This window comes from Mirounga angustirostris, unplaced genomic scaffold, assembly GCF_029215605.1.
Source record: "Mirounga angustirostris isolate CCGP_5_RB_7025 unplaced genomic scaffold, mMirAng1.0.hap1 SCAF_2, whole genome shotgun sequence".
NCBI classification, from domain to species: domain Eukaryota; kingdom Metazoa; phylum Chordata; class Mammalia; order Carnivora; family Phocidae; genus Mirounga; species Mirounga angustirostris.
Genome location: NW_026991710.1, coordinates 21,528,958 through 21,543,411, shown reverse-complemented (window position 1 = coordinate 21,543,411; position 14,454 = coordinate 21,528,958). Strand labels below are relative to the sequence as shown.

The 14,454-nt window shown below is 34.7% G+C and overlaps 1 protein-coding gene across 6 annotated transcripts in view; it reads right to left on the bottom strand.

Annotated features, from left to right (window-relative positions):
• Positions 1-14,454, bottom strand: part of TBC1D19 (TBC1 domain family member 19) — a 156,658-nt gene that overhangs the window by 93,130 nt on the left and 49,074 nt on the right. For all 6 annotated transcript variants that reach the window (XM_045881361.3, XM_045881364.3, XM_064584351.1 and 3 more), the window contains 4 exons: positions 7,521-7,595; positions 6,260-6,323; positions 5,232-5,278; positions 821-931 (listed from right to left, as the gene is read on the bottom strand). In XM_045881361.3, coding sequence (XP_045737317.1) covers positions 821-931; positions 5,232-5,278; positions 6,260-6,323; positions 7,521-7,595 — 297 coding nt within the window. The remainder of the gene's footprint in view (positions 1-820; positions 932-5,231; positions 5,279-6,259; positions 6,324-7,520; positions 7,596-14,454) is intronic.

Sequence of the window (14,454 nt, the reverse complement as noted above, 5' to 3'; positions counted from 1 at the left end):
ATGTTTGTAAGATCTAGCTCCAGCATAATAAAGCAGAGCAAAAAAAGGTGGATATAGAGCTAAAAGATAAGCTGATAATTGGCATGCCTCTCATCTGTATCTCCCATCTTCTAGAGAGAGGCATTTGAGCTTGACCTTCTTTCATGTTTAAGTCATTTATCATTTTCCTACCAGTTCTCCAACTGAATACATTAACAGAGGTATAAGTTGTTTCCTAGTTTCACCAATGACAGTATTTATAGTTCTGTGCTCCTTATTGCCTTGGGGTGATCAGCAAAAGAAGGAGTGATAATTTCTTAACTCCACCATTAGGAATTCTCCCCACCTTTCTATATTGCTCTATTTTAACACTAACTTCCTCACCGAAATGTGATAGTTTCCAGAGAAAAGACAATCTCTACCTCATCTTCCCTTTCCTTTTCTCCCTCAGTGCCTCATCCTGTTAAGCTTAATAAAGGTTGGTTGAATTAAATAAAATGTACATTCTTTAAAACTTTTTAATAAAATTCACAACTTGTTTCAATGAGTTATATTGCCATAGATCATGCACCTGAATCGCAACAAGCTGTCTTATAAGTATATGCTGTTGGTTAAAATGAGAAAAAAGCAAAAGCATTTATAGGTCCATGAAAGCTCATCTTTAGTCCTACCAGCAAAGTAACTCACTGTCTATATAACATATTGACAATAAAAAACAAACCTTTCACTTAATTTATTTAATGAGCAGACAGTCCTGTTGCTTTAGATATATGCTGCACTAAAATATTTTTCTAATGGCTGTCTTCTAAAATATGTAATATTTTGAAATGCCTATACTTACCAATTCAGGGATGTCTTTTACTTTCAGAGGTACTTGGATTAAACCCAGATGAGTCCTGAAACTAAGAGAATCACCATTTTCATAATTTGGGTTGCGAAGATTAATTAACACCTTTAAAAACAAATCCAACAAAATTGGTTAGTTTCTTTATAGAATGTTTACACTTATAAAATTGGCAGTAATATTCTTGGTGTATCACCACAAAATTAAAAACTATTTGGGGCTATGCATATACTTTAATTACATTTTAAAAAACTATTCAACTGTATTGAAATGTTAAAATACCATAAACATGCTTTAAATTTAATATTCCAACTGGTGATCTACCATATGAAAGTCTAAAAAGTTAAGAATTTAGTTAGAATGAAAAACCTTTTGATGGTAATAAAAAATAAAAATTGCTTCATTATAATATTTAACCAGGGAAGGTGATAGAGAAATAAAAATTGCTTGATTATAATATTTGCCAGGGAAAATTTTAGAATCAACTCTAGCCCTTTTAAAAACAGCCACTGACAACATTTTTAGAGAGATAGGGGAAATAATACTGAAGGGTATTGCCTCTAAACCAAACCCACTAGAAAAAAAAATTCAGAAGCCAAGCTAACAAGAAAAACCGTTTACATACTTTTCAAAATTAAGCAGATAAAAAAAGTCTTAGACATTTACATACCCTTTAATCTAGAAATCGTACTTCTATAAGTATGATTATGGAAATAATTAAGATGTTTGCAAAGACAGTACAGAAAGAATGTCAATGAAGTACTGTTTATAGCAGAAAAATATGAAACAACTTAAACATTCCATTAGAGGGAATTACTTAAATAAATTATAGTTAATTTATATAATAAAATACAATGGCATTTGCCTTAATTAATATAGGTAATGTAAGTAATGACATAGAAAAATATTCACAATATATTCAGTTAAAAAATGTATAATAATGTAGTGTTTATTCCTGTGTGATGGTATTAAAGTAATTTTTAAAAATTTTTCTTCTTATGTGTGTTTTCTTATTTTTCTAACAATTAACATACATTTTTAGGAAAGAATAATTACAATTTAAAAAATATTTTTAAATTGAAAGTCTTGAGGAAAAAAAATCAAGAATCCAATGCAATGACATAGATGGAACTAGAGAGTATGATGCTAAGTGAAATTAGTCAGTCAGAGAAAGACAAATACCATATGATCTCACTCATATGTGGAATTTAAGAAACAAAAAAATGATCATGGGGAAAAAAAGAGACAAACCAAGACACACAATCTTAACTATAGAGAAAAAACTGACGGTTACCAGAGGGTAGGTGGGTGGGGGATGGGTAAAATAGGTGATGGGAATTAAAGAGCACACTTGTGATGAGCAAGAGGCGATGTATGGAAATGTTGAATCACTATATTGTACACGGAAACTAATATTACACTGTATATTAATTAACTGGAATTTAAATAAAAGCTTAAAAAATAAAAAAATCCAGTGAAGGAGATTATGGTAATAGAAATACTACCATACCTGAGAAAGGGATTAATGAACTGATAACTAATCACTGATAAAATGGAATGTGCTATAATGCCAAAACAGTTTCCTAAAATTGCAAACACTAAATTGAAACTAAAAATATCAATGTTATTTGTTAAAAAAAATAAAAATATAGCAAAGAATTAACAGTGCTAAATGCAGACTAATATAGAACAATGCAATTTTAGTCTAATTACACAAACAAGGGATTATACTATACAGAAACCTCACAAATGTAGGATAGAAAAGAGAAAGAAACAATGAATATGTAGGTAATAGAAAAGAGAAAATATTAGAAAAGCAGCAACTGTAAGGATGTAATTATAGACAATGTTTTTTAGTTAAAGAAGAATCTCAGCCTGAATAATAAAAGGATCAATGCGTCAACAGTCCTGAAGGAAACAGAATGTTATGATTATTAAGGAGAAAACATAGTTAAAGATAACCATACAAAAATTACACGAACTTTTGGTCCTTAAGTACTAGAAAAGGGAAGAGTTTGGGAGAAATCTTTAACAAGCTAAGAGAAATAACACCATCACCATAAAGGCAGTTTCTGACCAAACTAACTTCTCCTTAGAGTTAAAAGGAGATTACAGTTGGGGAGCCTGGGTGGCTCAGTCAGTTAAATGTCCGACTCTTAATATCAGCTCAGGTCCTGATCTCAGGGCTGTGAAATCGAAGCCCGCTTTGGGCTCTGTGCTGAGCATGGAGCCTGCTTAAGATTCTCTCTCTCCCTCTCCCTCTACCCCTCACATCCCCCACCCCCCCACCTTGGTCTCTCTCAAAAAAAAAAAAAAGGAGACATACTACAGTTGACTCTTGAACAACACAGGTTTGAACTGCATGGGTCCACTCAAATGCAGACTTTTTATAGTACAGTACTGTAAATGTTTTCTTTTCTTTTATGATTTTAATATTTTCTTTCTTCTAGCATACTTTATTGTAAGAATACAGTATATAATACATATAACATACACAATATGTGTTCATTGACTGTTATGCTATCAGTAAGATTTCCAGTCAACAGTAGACTATCAGTAGTTAAGTTTCGGGGGAGTCAAAGTTTTATGCGGATTTTCGACTATGCATGGGATCAGAACCCCTGCGCTGTTCAAGCATCAACCACATGTTTTATGCTGGCAAACTAGTATCAGAGACAACAGTTCAGAAAAGAAATAAAAAGAAAATGTGAAAGATTTATTCATTCTTTTACTCATTCATTCAAGACCTATTTATTGAGCAACTATGTGCTAAGCACTATTCTACCTGTTGGAGATGGAACAGTTAACTTGCAGCTGGTTTGTGGTAGCTCTATGCTAATCTCCAGGGACACCTGGATGTCTGGAGTGACCCTTGGCCAAGATGGGATGAAATATACTAACTAGTCGTTTATACTGTGCTATTTAATGTCCCCTGGAGATAGTCCATATCAGTTTATTTATATTGTTTCTTGAAAATGTACAGATTGTTGGTTTCACGTGATTTACCAGTGGGGATATAAAAGACCCGTGGGGAAACTTGTGTCTAGACTCCCAAGGCCAGTGTATCTCACTTGTATCTTGATAGTTGATAACCCAAAGACAAAGCATGTCCTGTGCAACTAACAAAGGGCCCTAGGAGCTATCCCTGGAAGTTTGTATCTCTTTGTATTTGTATGTGCTTTCCTTCTCTTGCTGAAACAAAAGCCTTCTGTGGTTAAATCCTGTGAAGTCCTGTGAGTGTCTTCCATTATCTGACTCTGTAATTGTTGCAGGAATGCACAAAACAGAAAGAGAAGCTCCTGCCCTTACAGATCTTCCATTTAATAGGGGAAGGCAGGCAATAAGCAAAATAGAAAAAGAGAATGTTATATAATGATAAATGCTATGACGAAAAACAAAGTAGGAAAAGGCTAACAGGAGTTCCAAGCAGGGGGGTGGGGGGAAGGCTTTGCCAAGAAGGTGACATTTAAAGCAAAGACATAAGAAATGAGGGAACATGCAGACAAGTATCTGAGGAAAAAGCACTGCGGGCAGAGAAAACAAGGAGCAAAGGCCCTCAGGTGGGAGGAAGCTAGGGGAAAGCAAGGAGGCTAAAGTAGCTGGAGTAGAACAAATCAGGGACAAGTTATAGGAGATGAACTCAGAGATGTAAGGGGGTATCAGATCAAATAGGATATTTGATGCCACTGTCATGACTTTGGCTTTTTTTTTTTTAATTTTATTTTTTAAGATTTTATTTATTTATTTGACAGAGAGAGACACTGCGAGAGAGGAAACGCAAGCAGGGGGAGTGGGAGAGGGAGAAGCAGGCTTCCCGCCGAGCAGGGAGCCCGATGCGGGGCTCGATCCCAGGACCCTGGGACCATGACCTGAACCGAAGGCAGACGCTTAACGACTGAGCCACCCAGGCGCCCCTTGACTTTGGCTTTTAAGTAGAATGAGGTGGGGAAGTGCTGGATACCAGAGGAGTGGTTTATTTGGAATGGTACCTAAAGGGCTTCCTCTGGGAACTGCAGTGAGAACAGATTCTGGGTGGGCAAGGGTGGAGTATGAAGACCAGTTAGGAGGCCCTTCATGTCTTGCCTAGACTACTCAAACAGGGGAGGACTAAAAAAGGAAAAGATTCACTGAGCATCCATATGGGCCAGGCGACAGGCTACCTGATTTACAATTACTAGTTTTTAATCAAAATCTTCCTAATTGATTTTTTTGCCTCTAATCTCTCCACATTCCAATGTATTTTCCAAGAGCTATTTCCAAACACAAATCTGATCATGTCATTCTACTGCTTCAGTGACTCTAGGGCTTTATACATGGTGATTCCTCTGCCTGGAGATATTCTTATATCATCATTTCTTCCACATTTTTTCCCTCATTAATATACCTATATTGATCCAAAATAACCTACCTCCAGAAAATCCTTTGGTGCATAAACAGGTCTGAAAAGGCTTAAATCTGGAATTAATAAAATAGATTAGAACAAAATTTCAATTAATACAACATATAAATGCTTATTAATATAAATGTGAATGACTCTTTCATATGTTACTATGCAGCTAGATTAATTCAAACTTGCAGAGTATCGATAATTTGTCACTCATTGTCTTAAGTATTGGGAACACAAAAATGAAAAGGCAGTCCCTTCCCTTAACAGCCTAAGATGACATATTCTGGAAGAAATTAAAAGACTCCCCTTCATAAATCTGTAGTAAGTTTATAACTGAATTGAAAAAACAATGTCAATATAACATAAAAGTTCTATATGAGTATTCTCAAAGTACACAGAACATAAATAATACTTTCTTAGTGAATTCCTCTAGTTGTATTGAACTGTTTTCCCTTTTGAGCTTGTATAACACATTGCTCCTCTAGTACAGTACTTATTTCTTGCCCAGTCCCCCACACTTATTTTTAAAGGAGTGGTGAGGGATTATGTACATGTCTATCTATACAATTATATGCATCTATTTATCATAGTAAATGAGATATAGTTGTCACTCATATGTTTATAAAATTGATTGACTCCATTTTAACCATTAAAATGAAACAAAATAAATACTTAAAAACATTAAGAAGTCTCAAAACTTTTCACCATTTAACCTATCTTTAGAGCCTGAAAAATATTTACCTTAATTATGAGTCTAAGAAATCCACTGAAAGATTTAATCTACTTTACTATAAAAATGTTTTCAAATGCTCCTTTAAAAAAGGGTAATTGAATTAAATATTCTCGAAATAACATAAAACATTGGCCAAAGTTAGGAATTTTTAAACTGCAAAGTAGAAGTTTAAGCAAAAAAAGTAGAGGATAGTAATTAGCAGGGAAGGAAAATTGCTATCTTTCCAAAAGAATTGTTAAATTTGTTATTTTGGATCCACAATTAAAAAGGCAATTTGTTTCCTACTTCCACATTTTGAAAAAAGTTGTTCATATACCTGGTTCATCAGTTCCCATTTCATTCCATTTATTGAGCAGTTCTTTCTGTTCTCCAACTGGCCTCTAAAAAAGGTAATTTTAAAATTGGTTTCATTTTGTGAAGTTTAGCAATGCAGCTGAAAAATAAGAACCAATAACTTATCTAAAAGTTTGAATAAGCTACCATAAGAAAAAAATAATTTCATTACATATGGTGAACTTTTTTTGGAATTACTCTTAAATTATTGTTATTTAACTATTATATCTAGTCTCAATGGCTCAGGTAGAATGTGATACTAATGAGCCCAAGAAAAGAAGGTAAATGATCTCTACTGGCCAGTAAATTTCACAAAGAAAAACTGCTCCTCAGCCACATACTACATCTCTTACCCCATCCAGCAACCTCAGAAATGCATTGCAAGGGGGACAGGCCAAGAGAGTATGACTGTGAGTCAGTAGCATCATCTTCCTATATGAAAGACAGTATATTACACAATACTACATACTTTGACAGTTTTCCATATAAATGTATCCGTTTTTTTACACCATCCTTCTGGTGCCTTCACTGACTTGTCCTTGGCTATTATCCAAAGTTCATCCACAATATCCTGTCCCATGACAAGGAATAAATAGCAGGTAGGGAGAATAAAGTAAAGAGAAACATGTTTTCCCTACTCAGGAGCAGCCAAAAAGAATCCAGAGCATTCCTCAAGTGGTTCTTCTCTTCCTCTTTACCTCTCCCCGCTCAAAGCCCATAGTGACAGATAAATGTTGAGAATTAGATCTGATACTACTACTATTAGAACTAAACAGGTCAACAGAGAGATGACAAATCACCTTTCCATTCTCTATGTTAACCCTGAAAGATGGTACCATACTGGCTATTACAAGATGATAGTATGCCTGAACCCCATCTCTAATTCAAAAAATATGCTTATTGTGCTAATTGGTCAAAAGTAAGGAGACCAAAGGTAATTAAAATTCTTAAAGTACATTTATAACACTTATAACCTTTACAGACAAATTTCTAAATAATCTGTATGTAGATTATATACCGTATTTTTATTTACTCTCAAGATATGCTTCATTACAAAAAGCATTGCAGTATATGTAATAGAAACCTATTTAGAATACACCCATGTAAGTGGCCTTTTACAGATTTTTGTTTCAAAACAAACTGATACACTGGTTTAAAAAAAAAAGATAAATCTGCCTAACAGTTACAACTTCATGGTCTCCTAGTATTTGATTCACAATAAAATACTTAAATGTTAAAAGTACCTTTCGTGCCAATGGGATACTCAGTTCAGTGCACATACTATTTAAACTCTTCAAAATTCTTTTTTCCCAGCTTCCCTGAAATATAAAGAACTAATTATTGTTTCTGATTAACAATACCAAAACAAATTCAAAAAAAATTAAAGATATTATGAGTTATATAGAAATGGTGAGGTTGGTTGAGATTGGTTAACTTCATTCATTAGTTTACGCAACAAATATTGATTACTGCCTACTACGTGCCAGATACTATCCTTAGTGCTGTGAATTAAGCCATGAACAGAAGGTTTCAGTCCTCATAGAACTGATGTTCTAGGGGAGGATGGTGATGAGGATAGGTTAAAAAAATCAACAATCCGTATTATAAGAAAAAATAGCAGGTAATAAAAAAGTAAATTACATTTAAGCATTTTGTAAATGTTTGATACTCAGAAATCCCATTAATAACCTAGTAAAAATAAAACTTTACAGGAATTATTATATTGTCATTTTTCCAACCAAGACATTTCAGTCCTAAATACTTCAGCATGAATGTTCTAGTAAGAACCTTCTCCTACATAATAACCACAATATCACTATCACACCTAAGAACATTAGCAATAATATTTCACATCATCTAATACTTAGTCCACCATCAAACTTTTCCAGTTGTCTCCAAAATATCTTTTATAGTTTTTTTTAATCCACAATCCATTAAAAATGCATGCATTACATTACATTTGGTTGTTATGTCTCTTCCCATGTAGCTGAATCTAGAGTCTCTTTGTCCTTTTCTTTTTCATGATACTGACTTTTTTGAGGAGTCCAGGCCAGTTATCTTGCAGGATGTGTTATAATCTGGATTTGTCTTATTGTTTTTTTGCAGCATTGATTACCTTCTTCTCTAACCCCCGTATCTCTTTTAAACTTGAAATAATAAGTTCTTTTCAATAGTCTGTCATAAATTGATTATCCACATATACCATGTTTTAGTAAATTATTCTTTTTAACACCAAGCTAAAATGTCATAACTTTTTTTTTGGTCTTTTTACTAAAACATGCCAATAGGCCACTTCCAACACACTGAAACCAAAATAAAATAATACCAAAGCTTCAAAATTTAGACCAAGAGAGGAGAACTATATATAACATTATTGATAGTGGACAGTTATATCCAGTCAATAAAAGTAGAATAATAATAATAATAGCTCCTTTATGTGGTTGTTATAAAGATTAAAGATGTAAAGCGCTTGGAACAGTGACATAATAATGATAATAATAATCATTCAATAATGATAACTTTTACTACAGCTATTATTGGCCATAGCTTCCTCCTTAACACATATATTTAAATGCATTACCCTCTTTATCTGGAATATACTCTCCATGCTCTACTCCCATCCCCAACATACTTATTCCTATTATCTGAATAAATCTTATTCAGCTTTCAGGTCTTCACCTCTATTAAGCCTTCTCTTCCTGGTCCCTCACCCCAGATGGTATTAAGTGCCTTTGCTTATAGTCTCTAACAGCACCCCTTCCTTCACCTATCATAGCACATAATCACACTTTGTCTAGCACATTATAGATACTCAATGATGGAACAGATTTCTACTCTAATGTTGCAAGCATTTTAAAAAATTTTGATACAATGGCCTAAGTAATGAGTGAAAAAAAAGCATTCATCTATAGGAGAGATATAGAGCTGTGTGAAATGTATCAGTCTTAGTTCACTAAATATATAGAAATAGATTTTCAGGAGTAAAAGAATACTCTTCATAAATTATATGAAATACTGACAAAACTAATCCCATTTACTGGTTTATTTTCAATTATCTCTCTCTCTTTTTTTTTTTACTGTAAATATTTCTCTTAGATCCAAGACTTAAAATACATTTGAGCACCTTATTCATGATCAAACATTAGTTATAACAATAAAACCCACTTCCACCCCCAACATCCTTATCCTCAATTTATCTGAATAAATCTTACTCAACTTTCATGTCTCAGCTTAAATATTTCCTCTAATAAGTCTTCTGTCACTCCCTTCCCCCACTCCAGACTGTAGGGGAAAAAGATACAAGAAAGCTTATTTTGGAAAAGAAAAAAGTAATTTTAATTCAATCATTACTATAAAAATAAAATTTGCATAAAGATTAAAAATCCAGTCCCTGGAGCGCCTGGGTGGCTCAGTCAGTTAAACGTCTGCCTCCAGCCCAGGTCATAATCCCAGGGTCCTGGGATTGAGTCCTGCATGGGGCTCCCTGCTCAGTGGAGAGTTTGTTTCTCTCTCTCCCTTTGCCCCTCCCCCCTGCTTGTGCTCACTCTTTCTCTCATGCTCTCTCTCAAATAAAAAAAAAAAAAATCTTTAAAAAAAATTAAAAGTAAGAAAAATCCAATCCTTGAATTTGTATCACTTATTTCATTATATAAAGAACCAAATTGCTATTATTGAATTATGATTCCAAGTATTCTCATTTTCAACCACACATAAAAAGGCTCTTGAACTGATAGAAAGACACTAATCACGGACATAAAAACAAAAAGTTACAACAGACATCAATGTGTGGCTCATAATACGTACATAATACATATACACATTTTTAAGACTGCAATACACAATCTTAATACAGTATAAAGCCTACTAAAAAACATGAAGGCCATTCAAAATAGAGTGACATCTTCTGGAATGACACCTCAAAAAGATATCCTGAAACATATTTGTTAATGACTCCTTTAAAAAATTATTTTGGTAAAAACATCTCATTCAAGTGTTTTCTAGAAAGTACAATTTTTAAATGATTAATCATAGTTCTCCTAAATGGATAGCCCCCACTACCAAGTATTTCAATTTACCAATTTGAAATTGAATGTAATTCAATTAGATGTAATATAGAGCAATGTAATATAGAGAGAAAATAGTTAAGGAAAAAAGTTACACAGAAAAGGAATCAGACAACAGAAGAAAGCATTCTGAAAGAAAAGAGTTTGGAAACAGCCACATAATTTACATATATTACTTTATTAATCCTGTGAGATATGTATCATTACCTTCATTTTATGAATGAGGAAACTTTAAGATTTTATTTATTTGCAAGAGAGAGTGGGGGAGAGAGAGAGAACACGAGTAGGGGGAGGGGCAGAGAGAGAGGGAGAAGTAGACTCCCTACTGAACAGGGAGCCCCATGCAGGGCATGAATGAGGAAACTTTTTTTATTTTTTAAAGATTTTATTTATTTATTTGATAGAGAGAGACACAGCGAGAGAGGGAACACAAGCAGGGGGAGTGGGAGAGGGAGAAGCAGGCTTCCCACTGAGCAGGGAGCCTGATGCAGGGCTTGATCCCAGGACCCTGGGACCATGACCTGAGCTGAAGGCAGACGCTTAACGACTGAGCCACCCAGGTGTCCCTAAATGAGGAAACTTCTAAAAGGAGCACATGAGAGTAGAATGAGAAAGAATATTAAGAACTGAAGCAATGTTGAACAAATCTTTATTCAATTATCATTTTTATGTGCTCCACAGCTAAAGCAGGAACTTAGAAATAATCCAGAAGAGAAGAAAGCATAACTAAAAATAAGAGGAAAAGAATATTAAATTCAGAAAAATTGGGATTTTTGTGGCTAGAAGAGGGGGACATGAGGTGTTATAGCTAAAAATTCAAATAATAAAAAGATTTTGATTCAACAAACATTTATTGAAACACATACCACTAAAGATGAATAAAACGGCATCCCTGTCTCTAAGAAACACATCATTTTTGTCGTGGGAGTGGGGAAGATAGGACAGATACACAAATAACATGAGACCGGTTCAAAAAGGTCACAAGGGCTGTATTAGCCCATATGCCACACACACAGAAAGAACAAAAAAGAGTAAGCAAGGAAACAGGGAGCTAGGTATGTCAAAACTTCTAGTTGTTAATAAAATAAAAACCACTTTTTTCAAAGCCTAAAAATACTGAAAGAAAAGTAACTCCAGTGGTTCACCATGTCTTCCTCCCCACTCCCTATTCCATATTTATGACACAATGCCAAGGTCAGCAGGGCTTTTCCAAGGTACCGCTTACAAGAACTTCAGTCAGATGATCGGACAGGTTATTTCCATAGAAATCTTGGGTAGTCAGAAAAGTCATTTCTATTGACATCAGAAAGAGGAATAGAATTTCCTGACAATGAGGGGAAATCCAAGATGAAAGCGGTTGCTTGCAACCTGGGTTATCCTTTAGGTTCCCTCAAGAACTCTAATCTGAATTCAGGGGTACTCCTTCATTCCTTTGTTTACTTGCTGCCTCACTGACTGACATGTATGGAATGCTTTCTATGTGCCAAGCATAAAACTATGACCAGTGAGTAAATGTTGTAAGGAGCAAATGACCGTTTAATAAGAGAAAGAAATTTTCCAATAAGTAGAAAGGCTTAACTGAAATGGATTATGTTAGTGAAATCCTGACTTCCCTGTTTCCAAAAGTATTCAAGCAAAAGGACATGAACTTGAGAGGTTGGATCCACTTCCACTCCCCAGTTTTATAGATAACTTTTCTCAGGCTCTATCTGTAGACATGACTAAACAAGCCCAAAGTCTCAAAAATAAATGCTCAAAAAAAAATCATAGTCCTGGCTATTATTGAAATTAAAATATCAATATACATTTAGCACACACAGAAAAAGAAGTGGAAATGGCAGATAAACTATTGAAAATGACAGCACACTAATGCAAGATACAAAGAAAACAATGGTTTCTGCCCAAAAGACTTATGAAATAAAGCTTGAAAATGCTATTTAAAAGAAAAATGAATGGCCTTTTACATTTAAAATGTTTAATAGGAAGACATTACCTTTTACCTAAACCCATATCCTCTCCAAATGAAATTATTGTTGCCTTCAAATCAGTTTCCCTAACAACTGGAATCTATGGTATTAAGTCAAAGGATTTCATGAGTTTTATAAATAAGGTAATTTCTAAGCCATGAGAAGCAAAAAAATTACAAAAGAATCACAATTGTATTGAAATCTCTAATTCGGTATTACCTATTGCCTTGCTACTTTTTTATAACAACTAAAGTAAGTAAGTCTTTAGAAGCCATATAATTTAGAGTGTAAAAAACTATGAAATTATAAAATTAAAAAATTATTTCCTTAACTCTGAAAAAAATAAAGCATAAGAGTTATAACCCAGCTAGCTAAAGGAGAAAGATTTTAGTAATTCTCTCACTATAAAAGTAACACATTTATTCTAGATAATTTGGAAAAAAGAACAATATGAAAAGAATAGAATAACAAGTATCCATAAATGTCGATCAGCCAAAAATAACCACTGTTAATATTTTATTCTCTTCTTTCATTTTTCCTATGCATGTGTGTGTACAATTGAGATATACATGGGTGTGTATACATATACACATGCATATACATATTTAATTAGAGTGGAATTATATTGTTTTATATTTTGCTTTTTCCATTTAAGATTATATTGTATACCCTTTCCTATTTCATTATATTCTTTCAAAAATAACATTTTTGATGCCTGTCTTTTGGAGATACCACGCTATATATATACAAACCCTACTGTTATTCATTTAGAGTCTTTTAAATTTTTTAATATTATCATGAACATAAATTTCTGCATTTCCCTGATTCTTCCCTTTAGATAAGGTTCTAGAAGTAGAATTACTAGGAAAAAGGGTGTGAATATTTTCTAAGGGGGAACATTTTCTATTTTTTGTTTATTCAATTGATCGATCATTAAAAATAACATCCATGGAGCATCTGCCATGAGCAGGCACTGTGCCAGATGTAGTTGTGAAAGGAGAGACACCGATCCTGCCTCACAGAGATGGCAGAATCTAGATGATAATACAGACAATCCAAGTACTGTGGTAGGAGGTATAGGGGGCTTCCTGTATGGAGGATTGGAGACAAAGAAAAAGCACCTGAGAATCTGAGATCTCAAGGTCAGAAACCATCCTGTAACCTGACACCTGAGAATGTGCAGAAGTTAGCCAGAATAGGTGGGATTTGTGGGGAGGCAGTTTTGGGTAGAAGCAATGGCATGAGCAACAGTTCTCCTGCTGGAACAACTGAAGGAAGTCAAGCATAATTAGATAGAGAAGGCAGATGTGTGTGGAAGTGGGCAGGGGAGTGGCAGGATGGGGAGGAACAGTGTGAGGACACAAGAGATAGGACCTGACTGGTAAAAAGGAGCAAGATCATTTATAGTTTTGTAAGCAAAAATAAGAAGTTGCAATTGTACCCTAAAAGTCTGGGAAGTTTTGCGTTTTTAAAAAAAAATTTATTTACTTGAGAGAGAGAGAGCACGCTTGCACCTGAGCTTGAGCAGGAGAAGCAGCAGAAGGGGAGGGAGGGTGAGGGAGAGAATCTCAAGCAGATTCCCCGCCAAGCACGGAGCCCCACGCAGGGCTCGATATCACACCATGAAATCATGACCTAAGCCAAAACAAGAGTCCGATGCTTAACCCAACTGAACCACCCATGAACCCCCTAAAAGTCTGGGAAGTTTTAAGAAATGGAGTGACTAGGGACGCCTGGGTGGCGTAGTCGGTTAAGCACCTGCCTTGGACTCAGGTCATGATCCCAGAATCCTGGGATCGAGTCCCGCGTCGGGCTCCCTGCTCAGGGGGAGCCTGCTTCTCCCTCTGCCTGCCGCTCCCCCTGCTTATGCTCGCTCTCTCTCGTTCTTGCTCGCTCTCTCTCGCTCTTGCTCGCTCTCTGACAAATAAATAAATAAAATCTTTAAAAAAAAAAAAAAGAAATGGAGTGACTAAACAGAAGGCAGAAAGATCAACTAGGAAGAGGATGGGAATTGAAGTCACATAAAACTAACAAAATTTTCATTTTTATTTAGGTTACTGGATTGACAGAGAACTGAGCAAATTCCACCACATAGCATACCTTGAATTTGAGCATTTCGGGAGTGGATAGAGAAACAGGCTAAATAT